This window comes from Myotis yumanensis, unplaced genomic scaffold (genome assembly GCF_028538775.1).
Source record: "Myotis yumanensis isolate MYYU_CA2020_CCGP unplaced genomic scaffold, mMyoYum1.0.hap1 SCAF_1, whole genome shotgun sequence".
In the NCBI taxonomy this organism is placed as follows: Eukaryota; Metazoa; Chordata; class Mammalia; order Chiroptera; family Vespertilionidae; genus Myotis; species Myotis yumanensis.
In genome coordinates this window covers 93,677,975-93,696,769 of record NW_027223752.1, presented here as the reverse complement: position 1 = coordinate 93,696,769, position 18,795 = coordinate 93,677,975, and the positions used below count along the sequence as shown (strand labels likewise).

Below are 18,795 nucleotides of genomic sequence, written 5' to 3'. Positions count from 1 at the left end.
CGCGGTCGGCTCCTCGGGAGCGAGCGGGGCTGGGCGTGCCCACGGGTGACGCGCGGGCGGCGCAGGCCAATGGGCGCGGGATGGTGAGCGGGCGGGCCTCCAGGCCCGGGCTTTAGGACACGAACCCGAGGCCTGCGGGACAGACTGACGTGGGATTGCAACGCAGAAGTCACACTGCGGGGATGGCGTTGGCGCGGGCCTGGAAGCAGATGTCCTGGTTCTACTACCAATACCTGCTGGTGACGGCGCTCTACATGCTGGAGCCCTGGGAGCGGACTGTGTTCAGTATCCTGCCCGGGCCGCGGGTGCGGGGGCCGGGGCGGGAGCGCGGGGGCCCGGGCGGCATCCTCCCAGGTCCAGGGCCTGGAGATGGGGGGAGCGGAGGGCGGAGAGGTGGTCCCGAGCGCGCGAAGCGCGCGAGGACTGGCCTCTTCACTGCGGGCGCGCGGGGCGAAGGTCCCGGGGCCGAGGGCGGTACTCCCGGTTGGGGCGGGGGTGGGAGGGCGAGAACTCTTGAGATCCAAGGTCTTTATCACTGGAAGAAATCCCCTAGGACGATGGCTAACCTGGCCTGTCCTCGCCCGCACTAAGGCCGCGCCTGCCTTTGGGTCAGTCCGCTGTTCCTGTGGGAGGCAGGGACCGTGTAAATGGAGAAAATCGCTCCGGGCTTGGACGCCTTTGACCTTTAACTGTCCCTGATTTAACTGGCACCGATCCTAATTAGAACGCTAACCAGTTTTCCAGTTTAGTAGTCAGGTTGTGAATTTGTGCTCATGGCAGCCCAATACAGATTTTTGAAAGCAGTTCGTTATTGTGCCTTTTTGGTCTTCAAGAAGGGTAGTTTAAAAAGTGTGTTTTATGCTTTAATTTGCTATTTGCACAGTCCGTAGAAGTAGGGCATGAAAAGGAATTTGTGGTTAGTTGTAGACTGCTTTAGTAGAATGCTATGCATATTTGTTAGTTATTATTAAATATTTACTATGAGCCAAGCAATTGTGCTAAGCACTTTGCCTGAATCTTAACTCATCTTACTTTCCTAACAACCTCAATTAGTAACTTAAGCTTCTGAAGATAGGCTCCCTAAAGTCCATGACATTTGTCTATGTTGGTATCCCTTGATACTATTCTTGCAGAAAAAATAACTATGAGATGTAACATTTTAAAGCTTGGGGGCTAATATGAAACAAGCATTTTACACAACATGCTTACTTGGTACAGGGTCTCTCCTTCTCCATGTGCTTTAGTTTGGAGCAGCTTCAGAACAACGTAGCAAATGCATAGTTGCATTCCAGTGAAGTGACTGAGGTAATTTCATTCCAAGCCTTAATAAGTGTGTTTATTTGTATGAACTAACATAAGATTGTACTGAAAGCTGAGTCTTTGTTTCAACACTTTTGAGGAAGATTAGCTGCGTACAAGGAAATTTATTTTTTACTAGAGGCCCGGTGCATGAATTCGTGCATGGCTGGGATCCCTCAGCCTGGCTGACAATCGAGGCCTATTGGGGGGGCTGGCCGGTGAGCTGGAGGGGCGGTAGTAGGTTGGCCAGCCGGGGAGAGGGGCCGCGGGCAGCTGGGGGGGCCAGTCGGGGCCCGGATTGGGCTGGTCGGCTGCCGCACTGCATGTCATAGTGACAAGTTGTTCTGGTTGTTCTGCCATTCTGGTCACTGGGCTTTTATATATATGGATTGCTGTTGGCATTTCCAAACCTGGAATTTCAGAACCAGAATGCATATTTTGGATTTAATGTCTGAAAGTAAAGTATTCTTTGACTTACTCAACCATTTATTTGTAGCTGCAGTTTAGTCTCACTCTAAATCTATAGGTTAGAGCTCATGAGGTGTTTCTAAAATATAGAACACATACTTCTGAACACAAACTCATTTAAAAGTGAATTTAAACAATGTTGTACTAAACTGAAACTTTTTAACTCAGAAGTTGAATGTAGAGCCCACCCACTACAGAGTCTACTGGACCATGGCTTAAAAATGCTAAGTTGAAAATTTCAGAAATAAAGAATTCATAAATTTTAAATTGCACGCTGTGATGAAATCTTGCTTTGCCCAGCCTGAGATGTGAATTCATACCTTTGTCTAGCATATGTGTAGTGTATATAATATACTACCTGCTACTTAGTAGCCATGTAGCCATTTTGGTTATGAGAAAGAGAGAGATTTATATAACTCATTACAGGTCATTGTTATAATTCTGTATTATATTACTTGTCATTTATCTCTCACTGTGTCTAACTTATAAATTAAACTTTATCATAGTTATGTATGTACAGGAAAAAACAATATATGTAGGGTTTGGTACTGTCTGCGCATTCAGGAATCCACTGGGGGTCTTGGAATGTATCCCCTGGATATTGGGGGACTTCTGTATAGATTTTACACTTAAGAGCTTGTGTTGGCATGTGGATAAATGCTACAGCATCAATGGTGTTATGGTTTTTCTGTATCATGTTGCAGTAGTAATAGTGCCCCGGAAATACCGGAAATTCTGTTTCTTTGTTATGGGGTGAGGCCACAACATTAGTAACAAAGAAACGGAATTTCCGGAGGATGAGGCCCAGAAATCAGGATTTAAAAAAGATTCCCAGGTGATTCTAATGTGCAGCCAAGGTTGAGAACCACTGCTCTAGAACCGTGGTCGGCAAACTGCGACTTTCGAGCCACATGCGGCTCTTTGGCCCCTTGAGTGTGGCTCTTCCTAAGCCTTAGGAGTACCCTAATTAAGTTAATAACAATGTACCTACCTATATAGTTTGAGTTTAAAAAATTTGGCTCTCAAAAGAAATTTCAATCTTACTGTTGATATTTGGCTCTGTTGACTGAGTTTGCTGACCACTGCTCTAGAAGAAGGTAAATGCATTAGCTTACATTACTCTGCTCCAACTCATTTAATAATTTGAAGTTGCCCTTATTTTAGGGAAAACATAGCTATAACTATTTCTGCATACTTTTTAGGGGCATCCTTGAACACGTGAATTTGCTTTTCTCTATTTCTTCCCAAATTGAATAGCTGGACGTGAATTAATACCTGTTGTAAATTGAAAGGTCAATCTCAGTGGAATATGAGGGTTTTTGAAGTTTTCTAAGTAAGAAAATTGTAATTAAAAAATAAAATATTTTAAGGAAATGTATCTGTCAAGTCAGACACATTGTAAATAGTTCTTGAAACAATAATATTTATAAATTTGTTTTGTAAATCCTTCTGTGCCAGGACCTGCATCCTACATTTTACCTTGTCTTCTGATACCACATTTGAAGTGATAATTAGCTTTTGTTTTGTCAACCAATATTTACTTTATGTGCAGACTTGGTTTCTATCTTACAAAAAATGCAACCTGACACTTGCATAAAGCAAGGTAACTATAAAATGAATCGTGTAAGTGCTAAGTGGTATTGCAATGAATCTATCTCAGAGGGGAAGTTTTTGACATGTTTCAAAAGCTTTCCCTATTGGCAGCCATTAGTGCAAAGGAAACGACCAGGTTTTGTAACCAGGACAGGTTTTGTAACCAGTGAGACACTCCCTGCAGTGCCTCATTGAATAATATTGTAACCAGGCTGTTGAGGGCAGGTGGAAAAAATAAAAATACCTTGTTAAAAACTTTGAAGCACAAGTAAAAGTCATTTTAGCCTTGTTTTTTTTTAATAAAAAAATGAGGTTTTAGTCTGTAATCACTGGGTTATATTTGCCATCTCTCTACAACTTCTTATATATATATATTTAAAAATATATTTTATTGATTTTTTTACAGAGAGGAAGGGAGAGAGATAGAGAGTTAGAAACATCGATGATAGAGAAACATCCATCAGCCGCCTCCTGCACACTCCCTACTGGGGATGTGCCCGCAACCAAGGCACATGCCCTTAACTGGAATCGAACCCGGGACTGCTCAGTCCGCCGGCTGACGCTCTATCCACTGAGCCAAACCGGTCAGGGCAGCTTCTTATGTTTTCATTAGAGGCCCTGTGAATGAAATTTGTGCATGGGGGGAAGGTGTCCCTCAGCCTGGCCTGCACCCTCTTGCAAGCTGGGACCCCTCGGGGGATGTCCCACTGCCAGTTTAGGCCCGATCCTGGCAGTCGGATATCCCTTTCGCAATCCAGGACCGCCGGCTCCTAACCACTCGCCTGCTTGTCTGATGCCCCTAATTGCTCGCCTGCCTGGCTGATCGCCCCAACTGCTCCCCTGCCTGCCTGATCACCCCTAACCACTCTGCCTGCCTGCCTGATCACCCCTAACCACTCTGCCTGCCTGCCTGATCACCCCTAACCATCTTTGCCTTGTCCCCCGCCACCGCGGCTTTGTCCGGAAGGACGTCCAGAATGATGTCCGGAAGGTCATTTGGCTGTCTGGTCTAATTAGCATATTACGCTTTTATTATTATAGATGGCATTTTACATTTCCATTTATTTTAAGCAAAATATGGGCAGTTTTGGGGTTATGCTAGGAATTAGATTCTCCCTGAAAAACAGGCCTTGTTTCTTCAAAGACAGAATTTTTAAACCACAGTGCTGAGCACACAAATAATGCTTGAGAAACATTTGTTTATATATTGATGTGTCATTTCAAAGCAATTGCATAAGTATTTGGGAATGGTAAAAGAGACCTGATTTTAAACCACTTTTAGAGTAGCTTTGAAGCTGGGCTATTTCTAATGAACAGAATTTAGTTCTTGGGGAGAATTAAAGTTTAAAGAAGTAGAAAATGCTATGATTGGAAGAGCTTTCTTGATTTTTTTTGGAGATGTTAAAAAAAAATTTGCATTGCTCTGTCTATTCACTTGTGAAAGGTATACGTTTGCTGAATTCTGTGTTTCAAACGTATTATGCACCTTCTAATTGCAAGATACTATTCTAGATAGTGGGACTATAACTGTGAGTAAAATAGATAAAAATATTTATTCTAATGCCACTAGATAAATAAGTAAAAAATACCGATGATTAGATTGTTAAGACTGTTATGGAGAAAAAAAAGCAGAGAAGAGGCTAGGAAGTAAGGAAGAGGGAGTATTCTTCAGTTTTAGCTACAGTGGTCAGGAAGGGGGCATTTAGAAAGATTTAAGCAGAGCAAGAATTCAGGGCAATGGGTATTGCAGGCAGAAGGAACGGAAGTACGAACTCAAGGCACCAGCATGTCTGGCATGTTTCAGAGATGCTGAGGGGCCACTGTGGCTGGGCGAGTGAAGGGCGTGTGAGTAGCAGGAGACAAGGTCAGGTCCTGTAGGGCCTCCTGGGTGCTGGAGTGAGAGTTCGGGCGATACAGTGCCTCAGGTTTTGAGTCTTCTAAGATTTTTATGGTTTCCGTCTTACATTTAAGTCCTTTATCCATTTTGAGTTTATTTTTGTGTATGGTGTAAGTTGATGGTCTAGTTTCATTTTTTTGCATGTACCTGTCCAATTTTCCCAACACCATTTATTGAAGAGACTGTCTTGACTCCATTGTATGCTCTTGCCTCCTTTGTCAAATATTAATTGAGCATAATGGCTGGGGTCAATTTCTGGGTTCTCCAGATGCTAATTTTTAAACGTCTTAAAATAGAGCTAAAAGGACTCCTACCTGTGCAGTAGCTGAGCTGAGGGATGTTTCTTGCTAAAGGTTATGATTCTTTTCCTGGGATTGCTTTCACTTAGGGCAGTGGTCAGCAAAGTGTGGCTCGTGAGCCACATGCGGCTCTTTGGCCCCTTGAGTGTGGCTCTTCCACAAAATACCACGTGTGGGCGTGCACGTACAATGCAATTGAAACTTCGTGGCCCATGCGCAGAAGTCGGTATTTTGTGGAAGAGCCACACTCAAGGGGCCAAAGAGCCGCATGTGGCTCACGAGCCGCAGTTTGCCGACCACTGATTAGGGCTTTGATTAGTTTTCACCAAACAGCCTGTCGTACAGCTTTGTTAAATTCTTTATTTTTATTTTCAGTAGGATGGTCCCTTAAATAAATTAGATTTATTTCTAAGCATAAAATTAACATTTTAGAATTGATTTTATAAAAGGAGTTTGACTAATAGAAGATAGGATTGTTTTAGATGCCATTTTAGCTATGCTTTAAAAAAATATGTTTTTATTGATTTTTTAAAGACAGAGAGGAAGGGAGAGGGAGAGAGAGAAAGAGAAACATCAATCAGCTGCCTCCTGCCCTGGGGATTGAACCCACAATCCGGGATGTGCCCTGACCGGGAATAGAATCAGCGACCTCTTGGTGTATGGGAGGATGCTCAACCAACTGAGCCACACCGACCAGGGCTAGCTTATGTCTTTTGATATGACTAGTGCAATCAGAGACTTAAAGGTTTGAAGTTATTTAGATTAGTGAAGAGGTAAATCATACCCACTGGAACAAAGGTCCCTGGCCTTTTCCCATTGAGAAACTACTTTTGATTTCTCCAAAGTCTTGTGACTCAGATAGGCAGTGATAAGGCAGAGTTACTGTTTGGGACAGGAAATGTTAGTTACTGTGGTCTTGCTTTTGATTACTGTAGTTATTTTTAAAACATTTCCTCTTTTTGTTATTGGGCTTTTTATTTTTTTGATGTTGTTGCCTTTGTTATTGGGCTTTTTTGTTGTTGCATGAAAGGGTTGGAGAAGACCCTTGTATGGGTAAAAAATCTTTATATTTTCCTATCTGGAAACTTATCAGCTCCTGATTAGTTGGGGAGCCCTGTTAAAGAAACAGCAAACAAAGTGCAGATAAATGGTTTCCATTTGCTTTTAAATCCATTGAACCCATAAAATAAATATTTATGTTATGTCCAGGTCATAAATAACCTCTGATTGTTCATTCAGCTCTTGAACAAATTTATCTTCAGCACCTGCATATATCCTGGCACGTTATCTGTTCAGATGTTGAGTGTTTTATGCAGCGCCTACTTTACCTAGCAGTGCACTACAGGAAGAAGCAAAGGATGGCTGAGCTGAGGTGCTTTTCCTCTCAAGAACTTAAAATTCATTGACAGAGACAGTTATAAACACACAAAACAGAAAAGTCTGTTTTTTAGTTGTGGAGGTCTTTTGTTTTAATCTTGATTTCTCTAACTTTATTGTATATTTCTTGAATCATGTAGCCCCCTCTAGAATATAGATCTGATTAATTTGTGTACAGCTACTGATCCTTATATTATGAAAAACAAGAACTTAAGTAGAAAGATTACTCTATCATTTTGTGTATCACTTTCCAATATATGTGTTAGATAACATTGATTATTTTTCTATTTTCTGTGATGAGACAAAAGTATGTGAAAGATGATTGAGAGGTGGTGTCTAAATGCCCTCTCCAAGCAAGTGGGATCCTAATATGTTAGTGAAGGCCGCAGCCTCATTTCATGGAGAAGCTGGGGTCCAGCAAGGTTGTGATGTCCCAGGCTTGTACTACAAATTAATAATAAATTAGTAGAAGGGCTACTTTGGGCAGTTCTCAAACATTGGTTTGAGTCATGATGTTAAATGTCCACCCCCTCAAATAATAGTTTTAATAAGCATTGTATTGCCTTTTGTTGCAGAATAGATTCCAAATTCTCACATCACTCCATTTTATAGATAAGGAGACTGGTGATGGAGAGTTTTTGGCACATGCAGGATTGGCAGTCACAACTCAAGCCTAGTGCCATGGTGTTTCCAGTATCCGTTTCTTGTATGTGTGTGTCAAGGATACTTTAAACATTGAGAGGCGTGTTAAAGAATGCGATGGATTGAGAAATCCATTCAAGTACCAGATAGCTGGTACACTTTAAATTGTGTGTCTAGCTCTATTTGTGAGAATACTTCTTAGGAGGTGAACAGCACATATTCCCTAACCTTGCAAATGTCACAATAGAACCAGTGCCTAAGCATGTCAGTAAAACTGCCATTTTAAATGATGCCAAGCATAATCTCAGGGAATATTCAACTCAGTGTAATGGAACTATTTCCACTACATTGTTTAAATTGCTTTTGTAGAAAGCTACTCATAAAAGGTGCCTTCTTTTTGCATTCTTTTTTTTTTAAATAATTAAATCTTTATTGTTCAGATTATTACATTTGTTCCTCTTTTTCCCCCCCATAACTAACTCCCCTCCTCCCAGTTCCCACCCCACCCTCTGCCCTCACTCCCCACCCACTGTCCTCATCCATAGGTGCATGATTTTTGTCCAGTCTCTTCCCGCATCTCCCACACCCCTTTCCCCCCCAAGCATAGTCAGTCCATTCCCTTTCTTTTTTTAAAAAAATATATTTTATTGATTTTTTACAGAGAGGAAGGGAGAGAGATAGAGAGTTGGAAACATCGATGAGAGAGAAACATCGATCAGCTGCCTCCTGCACACCTCCTACTGGGGATGTGCTCGCAACCAAGATACATGCCCTTGACCGGAATCGAACCTGGGACCCCTCAGTCCGCAGGCTGACGCTCTATCCACTGAGCCAAACCGGTTTCAGCCCATTCCCTTTCTATGTCCCTGATTCTATTATAATCACCAGTTCATTCTGTTCATCAGATTATTTATTCACTTGATTCTTAGATTCACTTGTTGATAGATGCGTATTTGTTGTTCATAATTTATATCTTTACCTTTTTCTTCTTCCTCTTCTTAAAGGATACCTTTCAGCATTTCATATAATACTGGTTTGGTGGTGATGAACTCCTATAGCTTTTCCTTATCTGTGAAGCTCTTTATCTGACCTTCAATTCTGAATGATAGCTTTGCTGGATAAAGTACTCTTGGTTGTAGGTTCTTTGTATTCATGACTTTGAATATTTCTTGCCACTCCCTTCTGGCCTGCAAAGTTTCTGTTGAGAAATCAGCTGAGAGTCGTATGGGTATTCCCTTGTAGGTAACTGAATTTCTTTCTCTTGCTGCTTTTAAGATTCTCTCTTTGTCTTTTGCTCTTGGCATTTTAATGATGATGTGTCTTGGTGTGGTCCTCTTTGGATTCCTTTTGTTTGGGGTTCTCTGCGCTTCCTGGACTTGTAAATCTATTTCTTTCACCAAGTAGGGGAAGTTTTCTGCCATTATTTCTTCAAATAGGTTTTCAATATCTTGCTCTCTCTCATCTTCTGGCACCCCTATAATTCTTTTTTTTTTTTTTTAATATATTTTATTGATTTTTTACAGAGACAAAGGGAGAGAGATAGAGAGTTAGAAACATCGATGAGAGAGAAACATCGATCAGCTGCCTCCTGCACATCTCCTACTGGGGATGTGCCTGCAACCCAGGTACATGCCCTTGACCGGAATCGAACCTGGGACCTTTCAGTCCGCAGGCCGACGCTCTATCCACTGAGCCAAACCGGTTTTGGCTCCCCTATAATTCTGATGTTGGTACGCTTGTAGGTGTCCCAGATGCTCCTTACACTATCTTCACAGTTTTGGATTCTTTTTTCATTTTGCTTTTCCAGTTGGGTGTTTTTTGCTTCTTCACATTTCAAATCTTTGACTTGATTCTTGTGATCCTCTGGTCTGCTGTTGGGAGTCTGTATAATATTCTTTATTTCAGTGTATGCTTACTTTCTAGTTGGTCCTTTATCACACCATTGAGGGTCTCATTAGATTTCCTGTACATCTCATCAAGTTTATCGACAGACTCTAGAAGCCTCTTGAGAGACCTCAAAAGTGTGGTTTTGAATTCTATATCCAGTAGCCTGCTTTCCTCCGGTTCTGTCCTTTGTAGCCTGTTTCTTTGTCTTGGCATTTTTTTATGCTTCGCTGTGTCGATAGAGTGGCTTTCCGTGTTAAGTGTCCCAATTACCTGAGGTAGACACTCTTGGTGCACCCCCTTGTGGTCTCTGTGAGCAGTCTTCTAATCAAGCCTTGATTGTTGTAGGTAATTACTACTTGACCTCCAGGCCAACTGGCTGTGAGAATCAGCTGTGTTTGCAGTGGGAGAACTTCTGTCCTCTAGGGAGGTGCTAATCTAGCCTTTGCCTGAGGCTATCCGGCAAATGGCTCTGTGCAGGGGTTGGTTGGGGCGGGTCCCAAGGGATCAACAGGGTGGAGGAGGGAGCAGTTATGGCTGCTCTCAGTCCGTCCCCAGGGGCTCTGCCTCTCTGTCCCAGCAACTGCTGCAAACCTCGGAGGGACTTAAGCCAGACAGTCCCGCCTCTCCCGTTTGAGTCCGGGTCCCCAGAGACTCACCCGGATCTGGAGCCTAGAGTCTGAGGCTCCCTCCGGATTGAAACAGACAACCGTGCCCTCAGCCACCAGCCCGCGCCGCGCACACTCTGCACCTCAGTATTTTACTTCAGCACTGCACCTCCTCTGATTCTCGGTTCCTCCTAGTTGTAGAACTTCCACTCAGCCAGCCTTCCTGTGGTTCTGGATGATGTCCGTTCTGTCTTTTAGTTGTATTTTTTTTTTTTTTTTTTTTTTTTTTTTTTTTTTTTTTAAAATATATTTTATTGCTTTTTCACAGAGAGGAAGGGAGAGAGATAGAGAGCTAGAAACATCGATGAGAGAGAAACATCGATCAGCTGCCTCCTGCACATCCCCCACCGGGGATGTACCCGCAACCCAGGTACATGCCCTTGACCGGAATCGAACCTGGGACCTTTCAGTCCGCAGGCCAATGCTCTATCCACTGAGCCAAACCGGTTTCGGCTTTTAGTTGTATTTTTGAAGTGGTTGTTCGAGGCAGCAAACTCTGGCGTTAACCTATGCCGCCATCTTGGTTTCTCCAGAAGTCATTGTCTTGCATTCTTTTTTTAAAAAAATATATTTTATTGATTTTTTACAGAGAGGAAGGGAGAGGGATAGAGAGTTAGAAACATCGATGAGAGAGAAACATCGATCAGCTGCCTCCTGCACACCTCCTACTGGGGATGTGCCTGCAACCAAGGTACATGCCCTTGACTGGAATCGAACCTGGGACCTTTCAGTCCGCAGGCCAACGCTCTATCCACTGAGCCAAACCGGTTAGGGCTTTTTTGCATTCTTTTTAAGGCTAATAGACGTTTCTCATGGTTTTGTTGTCTACTTGTTCACTTAGAGTGAATGTCACTGTATAGTTAAGTTTAAAATACTCTCTTAGTTTTGAGAGCTTTAAGGTAATTTTAGGGAATAATTTTGAAATTTAATTGCATAGAAAACTCACTTTTAGAAGCTTACTTAATTATTGTGATTCTGGAAATAATTAGGAGAGATAGCCCCAGTTCAGAAGCTGTTATTCCTCTTAGCATGGCCATGTGACTGCGCAGGGAAAAGCTCTTTATTTACTGCATCAATATTTTGTCAGGGCCCTTGCTGATTTGCATCTATACAGTTTCACTTCCCTTTGGAATGAGAAGAAAGGAACACTGTAGAGAACATATATTGGTTAGGTTATTAAGATGACTTTTACTTAGCCCTAACCGGTTTGGCTCAGCGGATAGAGCATTGGCCTGCGGACTCAAGGGTCCCAGGTTCGATTCTGGTCAAGGGCATGTACCTTGGTTGCGTGCACATCCCCAGGAGGGAGCGGGGGCGTGCAGGAGGCAGCTGATCGATGTCTCTCTCTCATCGATGTTTCTAACTCTCTATCCCTTTCCCCTCCTCTCTGTAAAAAATCAATAAAATATCTTAAAAAAAAAAAAAAAAAAAAAGATGACTTTTACTTGATGATGTTGTTGCAAAGTTTAGTGATAATACTAAATATTTAATAGTAGCAGGTGCTGTCAATTTATGTCACTGGTGTATGATTGATTTTAGCTTTGGCTCCAAAGCCAATGCTTTTAGCCACTGTCTCAATCTAAAAGTCTTGGATCATACATTCTTATTGCTTATTCAAGTTGGTAGACCTTGTACAGTGATTAAATACAATTTTATTTTTGTATATTTCTGTTTCTTAGGTTAAACAGCGTCAGTTTCTATGCTTCATTTTAAGCAGCCTGATGCTTTGAAGTATAAGAGGGAGAATAATAGTAATTACCTTGTAAGGTGATGGTGAAGATAAAATGAGCTTTAAAAATTTAGTAAACATTAGTGGCTACAGTTATTAGTTCTTTATAAATACTTGATATATATGAGAAAACATCAATTGAATGGCTACTTCCACATAAAACATTTGTTGAAAAAATGTTGGGATTTAGTTTTGAATAAATTCAGAAAAATAGTAAGTTTTCTTAACTACAACTCAGATTCCATGCTGGTCTCCATCGTGGGGATGGCACTGTACACGGGATACGTCTTCATGCCTCAGCACATCATGGCCATATTGCATTACTTTGAAATTGTACAATGACCAAGAGGAGACCGGAAGCGAGAGGTTCCCTAGGGAAGAACCATCCTCTGAAGTTGGAATGAGACTTCATCAGATATCAGAAGAAACTCGACTAGATGTCAATGTGACCAACCTTATGAATATAAAGACTAAAATTCATGAGTAGAACAGGAAAATAATCCTGACTCATGTGTTGTGTTCTTTATTTTTAATTTTAAAAGAGGCTCTTGTATAGTAGTTTTTGTCTATTTTAACATTGTAGTTATTTGTAATTTGATATCAGTATTTTCTTAACCTTTGTGACTTTAAATATTACCCTGTGAAAGCTTTTCTTAATGTAACTTTGGGTACATTTTAAATTGCCTTCTATTTCTAAAACCCAAAGTCATTAGTTGGGCTTTACTGTTCTTGCTATTGTATGGCATATACATCTGCCTGGATATATTTCTACTCTTGACCAAAGTTTTGTAAGAACTGGGGCAGGGGGTGGGGAGGGAGGGTATTTTATTGAGAACTATTTACAAAAGACTTATCTGTAAGTTTGAACTCAGGAGTACAGTTTTAGCTCTCTAGACTCTATAACAGCTTCTGCTTTAAAACTACTAAAGTGTTTCTTAACAATGAAAAAATAAGATCTTGCTAAAGTAAAAAATAAGGAACATTTCATCTTTTAAATATTAATTCTTATGTGGACTCATTTCCAGAAAACTTGGGGGTTATTATTGTGACAACAGGCGGTTAAGTAGCATTATTGTGTAATGCTTACATACCATGGAGTTTTTAATAGACAGTAAATCAGTTTCCTCTGAGAGTCATTACTTACAAGTACTTCTTTAGGTTTAATTTCTGATTGTAATGGGTGCTGTAAGTGCATTTGAACATTGCAATAAAATGTGATGAGATGAATTGTTAAAAGCTATATCAAAAAGAAAGGTAAACTTGGTTAAAATCCTTTCTTTCACTATTTGTATTATTTTTTTAAAAAAACTTTTATTCCTTAAATGTAAAATGATTAATTTTTTGATGTAAACTCATTAAATTCAAAGAGAAAAATCAGCTGCTGTGGCAATGTGTTTTTTCCTCTGTGGTTAAATATTGATCTAGTATTTATATTCTGAATTGATTGCTGTGGACATATAAGCAATAAATATTTTAACATGTTTCTCAACATAAAAGTATTGCTAATTTAAAAAATTAGATATATTATTATTATTTGTTAATCCTCACCCGAGGATATTTTTTTTAGATGAAAAGACATTTTATTATTTTACTATATAACATAGTAGTGAATATATCTGATTGCATTTTCTCAACTGGCAAATGAGAACAGGACAGCATTTTACTGAAAACCTCAATATCATCTGTCTTTTGGAGGATCCAGTTTCCTATGACATGTATGATACTGTCCATAAGGATATCAACAGTGCTTGGTAGTAAAGAACATTTTGCTAAGTTGTTCTATCATGGGTCGTTGCTCCAAGTGTTCATCTTTTACTTCTAATCTGGTTTTCAGTATTTGATCCTGTGTTTCTTCATAATTATGCACAGGATCTGGCCAAGGGATAGGCTTGGTGTGTTCATACGGAATATCCACAGAAGGATGGTAGCAAACTATCGTCCTGCCATCAGATGTCAAAGCAAGTTCTACTTTGCAATTCTAGTCATCTGGAAGAGAAGAGTTTGTGGATTTATGACAAACACAGTATAAAGTTCCACTTTGGATTGGAAATAAATGTTTCAAAATAGTTCTGTTTGGTATCACCCATTTCACTGCTGATACGGCCATGGTGAATCAAGATGCTTTATCAGGTGGTATGGAAAAAGATTTGAAGAGAAAACGCTTTTAAAATTTGCTTCTAGGCATACCTATTTTCATCCCTTGATGTCTGCTCACTGCGAGCCCACCATCTTCCTCCAGCCGGTCCGAAGATATTTTTTCCATTGATTTTCAGAGAGAGTGGAAGGGAGTGGGGAGTGGGGAAAAGAGAGAGAGAGAAACATCGATGCAAGTGAGACAAATCAATCCGTTGCCTCCCGCACCCGCCTGGACCAGAGCCAGGATCAAACCTGCAACCCAGCTACATGCCCTTCACCAGGAATCGAACCTGAGACCCTTCAGTGCTTCAGCTGACACTCTAACCACTGAGCAATGCCATCCAGGGTTAGACATATATTTTAATATGCTTTCCAGAATAAATTTTACCATTTTGAAAAAATGTAAGTATTGGCCCTAAATTTTTTTTTTAAATATATTTTATTGATATTTTACAGAGAGGAAGGGAGAGAGATAGAGAGTTAGAAACATCGATGAGAGAGAAACATCGATCAGCTGCCTCCTGCACATCTCCTACTGGGGATGTGCCCGCAACCCAGGTACATGCCCTTGACCGGAATCGAACCTGGGACCTTTCAGTCCGCAGGCTCACGCTCTATCCACTGAGCCAAACCGGTTTCAGCGGCCCTAAATTTTTTAAAAATAATTTTTATTGATTTCAGAGAGGAAGGGAAGGGAGGGGGAGAGAGAGACAAACAACAATGATGAGAGAGAACCATTGATTGGGTGCCTCCTGCATGCTCCACACTGGGACGGAATCGAACTGTGACCTCCTGGTTCATAGGTTGATGCTCAACCACTGAGCTACACTGGCTGGTCAAAAAATGTAAGTTTTTTTGGCCCTAAATTTTAAGGACTAGACTTGGGAAGTATTTTCTAGTCTGGAGGTAATGAGTAATGTATAATTTTTGATATTTTTAAAGAGTCAATCTATATCATCACTATTAGGGATGGTGAGAGAAGAGAGAGAGATGTAATTATTTAGTTTTGAAGTAGTTAAAAATAGTTGGATATGGTTATGTCTGAGTTGTATTCATACTGTCTCAAGCAAAATAATGATTATGTAAAAACAAAGTAATAAATCAGGGAAGCGTATTCTCACCAGCTGATTCAGGTGTCTGCTTTATTTGCTAGCAAATAACAAATGGGGAGATAATTTCACTTTACCTGTTTATTAGAGGCCTGGTGCATGAAATTTGTGCACTGGGGGGGGGGCATGTCCCTCAGCCCAGCCTGCATCCACTCCAATCTGGGACCCCTCGGGGGATGTCCGACTGCTGATCCCTGTGGGATTGGGCCTAAACCAGCAGTTGGACATCCCTCTCACTACCCAGGACTGCTGGCTCCCATCTGTTCACCTGCCTGCCTGCCTGATTGCCCCTAACCGCCTCTGCCTGCCAGCCTGATCACCCCTAACCACTCCCCTGCCAGCCTGATCGATGCCTAACTGCTCCCCTGCCAGCCCAATTGCCCCCAACTGCCCTCCCCTGCTGGCCTGGTTGTCCCCAACTGCCCTCCCCTGCTGGCCTGGTCCCCTCAACTGCCCTCCCCTGCTGGCCATCTTGTGACCCCATGGGGGCAGTGATCTTGTGCAAGGGCATGATGGTCAATTTGCATATTACTGTTTTTTTTTTTTTTTTTAAATATAGGATAAGGTATTTATTAAACAACTAGAGGCCTGGTGCATGAAATCCGTGTACGGGGGGGGGGGGGGGGAGGTGGTCCCTCAGCCCAGCCTGCACCCTCTCCAATCTGGGACCTCCCTCTCACAGTCCAGGACTGCTGGCTCCCAACTGCTCGCCTGTGTGCCTGCCTGATTGCCCCTAACCACTTCTGCCTGCCAGCCTGATCACCTCCTAACCATTCCCCTGCCGGCCCGGTTGCCCCCAACTGCCCTCCCCTGCTGGCCCGGTCGCCCCCAACTGCCCTCCCCTGCCAGCATGGTCACCCCCAACTGCCCTCCCCTGCCAGCATGGTCACCCCCAACTGCCCTCCCCTGCAGGCATGGTTGCCCCCGACTGTCCTCTCCTGCTGGCTTGATTGCCCACAACTGCCCTCCCCTGCCAGCCATCTTGTGGTGGCCATCTTATGACCACATGGGAGCAGCCATCTTGTGCGAGGGCATGATGGTCAATTTGCACATTACCCCTTTATTATATAGGACTAGAGGCCCGGTGCACAAAATTCGTGCACGGTGGGGGGCCCCTCAGGCCAGCTTGCACCCTCTCCAATTTGGGACTCCTTGGGGGATGTCTGACTGCCAGTTTAGGCCTGATCCTCGGGATCAAACCTAAACTGGAAGTCAGACATCCCTCTCACAATCCGGGACCACTGGCTCCTAACTCTTCACCTGCCTGCCTGCCTGATCGCCCCTAACTGTCCCCACTGCTGGCCTGGTAACTCCCAACTGTTCCCCCTGCTGGCCTGGCCGCCCCCCCCTTTCCCCACCGCCCACCAGCCTGGTAACTCCTAACTGCCTCTCCCGCCGGCCTGGTCACCCCTCACTGCCCCCCCTGCCAGCCTGGTCACCCCCAACTTCCCCCTCCTGCTGGCCTGGTCGCCTAATGCAGCTTGCTGCTCAGTCGTTTGGTCATCCCTCACTAAGCCCCTGCTAGCCTGGTTGCCCCATGCAGCCTGTTCAGTCCGTTTGGTTGTTTCAGTTGCTTAGGCTTTTATATATATAGATTCTCCATGGGTCTCTTATGTTTCTGTATGTCTTGCAAGTGTAGGTACTGACTACCTTTACTCCGGAATATTTTTCAATGATGTTTGTATGGTGGAGAATATAGAGAAGAGATAGTGTCCCATCACAGGAAAAACAGCAGATTTGCTCAGAGCCTTGCAAAATAGAGAATGTCTTCTTCTGTAGCAAAGGGCATTAGAAAAAATTTGGGTTCCCTGTGTGCAGGGTTCCTCTCCTGTAATGCAACCTTTTGTATGCACTGGTATCACTCGGCTCTTTGCATTGTCTTGTAGGAATTGGGGCAGAGGATCAGAACAAGAAAATGATACTTTGGCTGTTGCCCTGAGTGATAAAGTCCTTTGTTTCTGACCCTGGAATCTCATGTCTTCTGCCAACACCCCGAAAGCTGTGCCAGACTAACTTGTTAGTCTGCACGTAGGGTAAAGTCTCACACCCTTCACAGTTCTCGACAGTTTTTTTTTTGATACTTAAACTATGAAATTTATTAAATATAATCAATGAAGTAAATTCCGATTTTCCAGGTATGTGCATATGTGGTGTGTTTGTACTGGGTGAAGGTGGAACTTGTAAACAATACCCATTTCCGCAATGATGCTTCATTCGGAGCCCTGGCACCAAGTACGAACGGCCGCTCCAGCACTACTGGCTACTACGCAGAGCGCGCCACCCACCGTCCACCACGTTGGTATATCATGCAGGAAAATAATCTGAGCGATAAAAGCAAAAACCACATCCATGGTCTTCATTAGTGCTACTAGCCCAGCTTTTTCTATTTGAAGGGCTTTGGTGAGAAACACCTGACCCCCCAAACCAAACAGCCCGATTAGTAGGAGAAAGAGCCTGTCCATCCCACAGTTCGGCAGCCTCCACTCTCCTAATACAAAGAGGATGATGACGCACTCCAGGAGGCCAGCCACTATGTAATACCAGATGGTCAAAAAGCAGTCCACAGATTTCCCCATTTTTCTGAGGATAACGAAAGTCGAGGCAGCAAACACGGCTTGTCCGAGTGATGCGAACGCGCCCTTCAGGTGATCTGAGTAGCTTCCAGTCGTCTCCGCAGTGTTGGAACCAAACAGAAACGGCGGCCTCACGCTGAGGATCACTCCGGTGATGGCGAATGCGGGGAAGAGAACATCCCAAAGGCTGTATTTTTCCTTGAGAAACATGCAAGCAAATAGAGACGTGAACACTGGACAGCTAAACGAGACCACCGTGGCGTCGGCGAGGGACGTCCTATGGAAAGCGTAGTATAAAAGGATCATGGCGGTAGAACCGAGGACTCCTCTGAGAATGAGGAAGATTCGTAGGTCTTTGGGGCCTATAAACCCAGTTTTTCTGTATATTAAGCAAGGGATAACGACTAACATTTGGAACACACATCGGAATGCACTAATTTCTACAGCATGGAGGCCTTGCACTTTTTTAACAAGTAAAGAGGCCACTGAGAAAAGGAAGGCAGACAATAATGTGTAAAACAGACCAAGTCCACGACATGGTGCTTTCTTCTTGGCTTCCGGCTGCGCGCACGAACGGCATGGCGAGGAGCAGCATAGCGGGCAGAGCTGGGGCCCGGGGTTTCCCCTGCCTCCACCGGCTCTTCCCTCGCCGACAGGGATGTGGATGTGACAGCTGTGAGCGGCAGCCCGGGCTCCCGCAGCATGGCGACCCGGGTGCTGCTGAGGGGCTGCATTGTGCGGCCTGCGCTCTTCCGGAGGCTGTTCAAGTGCCAGATGTTGGGGTCCAACCCCAGTAGGTCCAGGGGTTGCCAAAGGTGTGGATGGAGTCGTGGAAGAAGGAATGACACCGAGGCAGTGTTCAGATGATCAGCAAAACCAGGTTCTCTAGCCAGGTTCTCCAGCCAGGTTCTCTTTTATTCTCCCTGTTACATCTGTATTTATACCATTTGATTTTAATCCTTTCCATTCTATTCCAAAGGTTAGGGCGTTTCTTATCTCCATTCCAAGGTCACTACCCTACTGTTCTGTTAAGCTACAAGGAAGTAACTGAAGGAGATTATCCTAAGTAAAGATTATGTAGCTTAAGCGTGATTGTTCGTAGTTAAGGTGATTAACTACCC

The 18,795-nt window shown here is 43.2% G+C and overlaps 2 protein-coding genes and 1 pseudogene across 2 annotated transcripts; 1 reads left to right on the top strand and 2 right to left on the bottom strand.

The window, feature by feature from the left end:
- Positions 1 to 130: 130 nt before the first annotated feature.
- Positions 131 to 13,244, top strand: SPTSSA (serine palmitoyltransferase small subunit A). Its single transcript, XM_070407138.1, has 2 exons — positions 131 to 285; positions 12,095 to 13,244. Exons 1-2 carry the CDS (start codon positions 183 to 185, stop codon positions 12,196 to 12,198), a joined length of 207 nt encoding a protein of 68 aa, XP_070263239.1. The 5' UTR covers positions 131 to 182; the 3' UTR covers positions 12,199 to 13,244.
- A 290-nt stretch (positions 13,245 to 13,534) lies between these two features.
- Positions 13,535 to 14,052, bottom strand: LOC139004256 (large ribosomal subunit protein mL42 pseudogene; annotated as a pseudogene).
- Positions 14,053 to 17,311: 3,259 nt separating this feature from the next.
- On the bottom strand, positions 17,312 to 18,408 carry LOC139004247 (solute carrier family 35 member G1-like). The gene is made up of 2 exons (XM_070407111.1): positions 18,277 to 18,408; positions 17,312 to 18,235 (listed from the first exon to the last, which is right to left on the bottom strand). The coding sequence occupies exons 1-2, from the start codon at positions 18,406 to 18,408 to the stop codon at positions 17,312 to 17,314; spliced, it is 1,056 nt and encodes a 351-aa protein (XP_070263212.1).
- Positions 18,409 to 18,795: the final 387 nt, after the last annotated feature.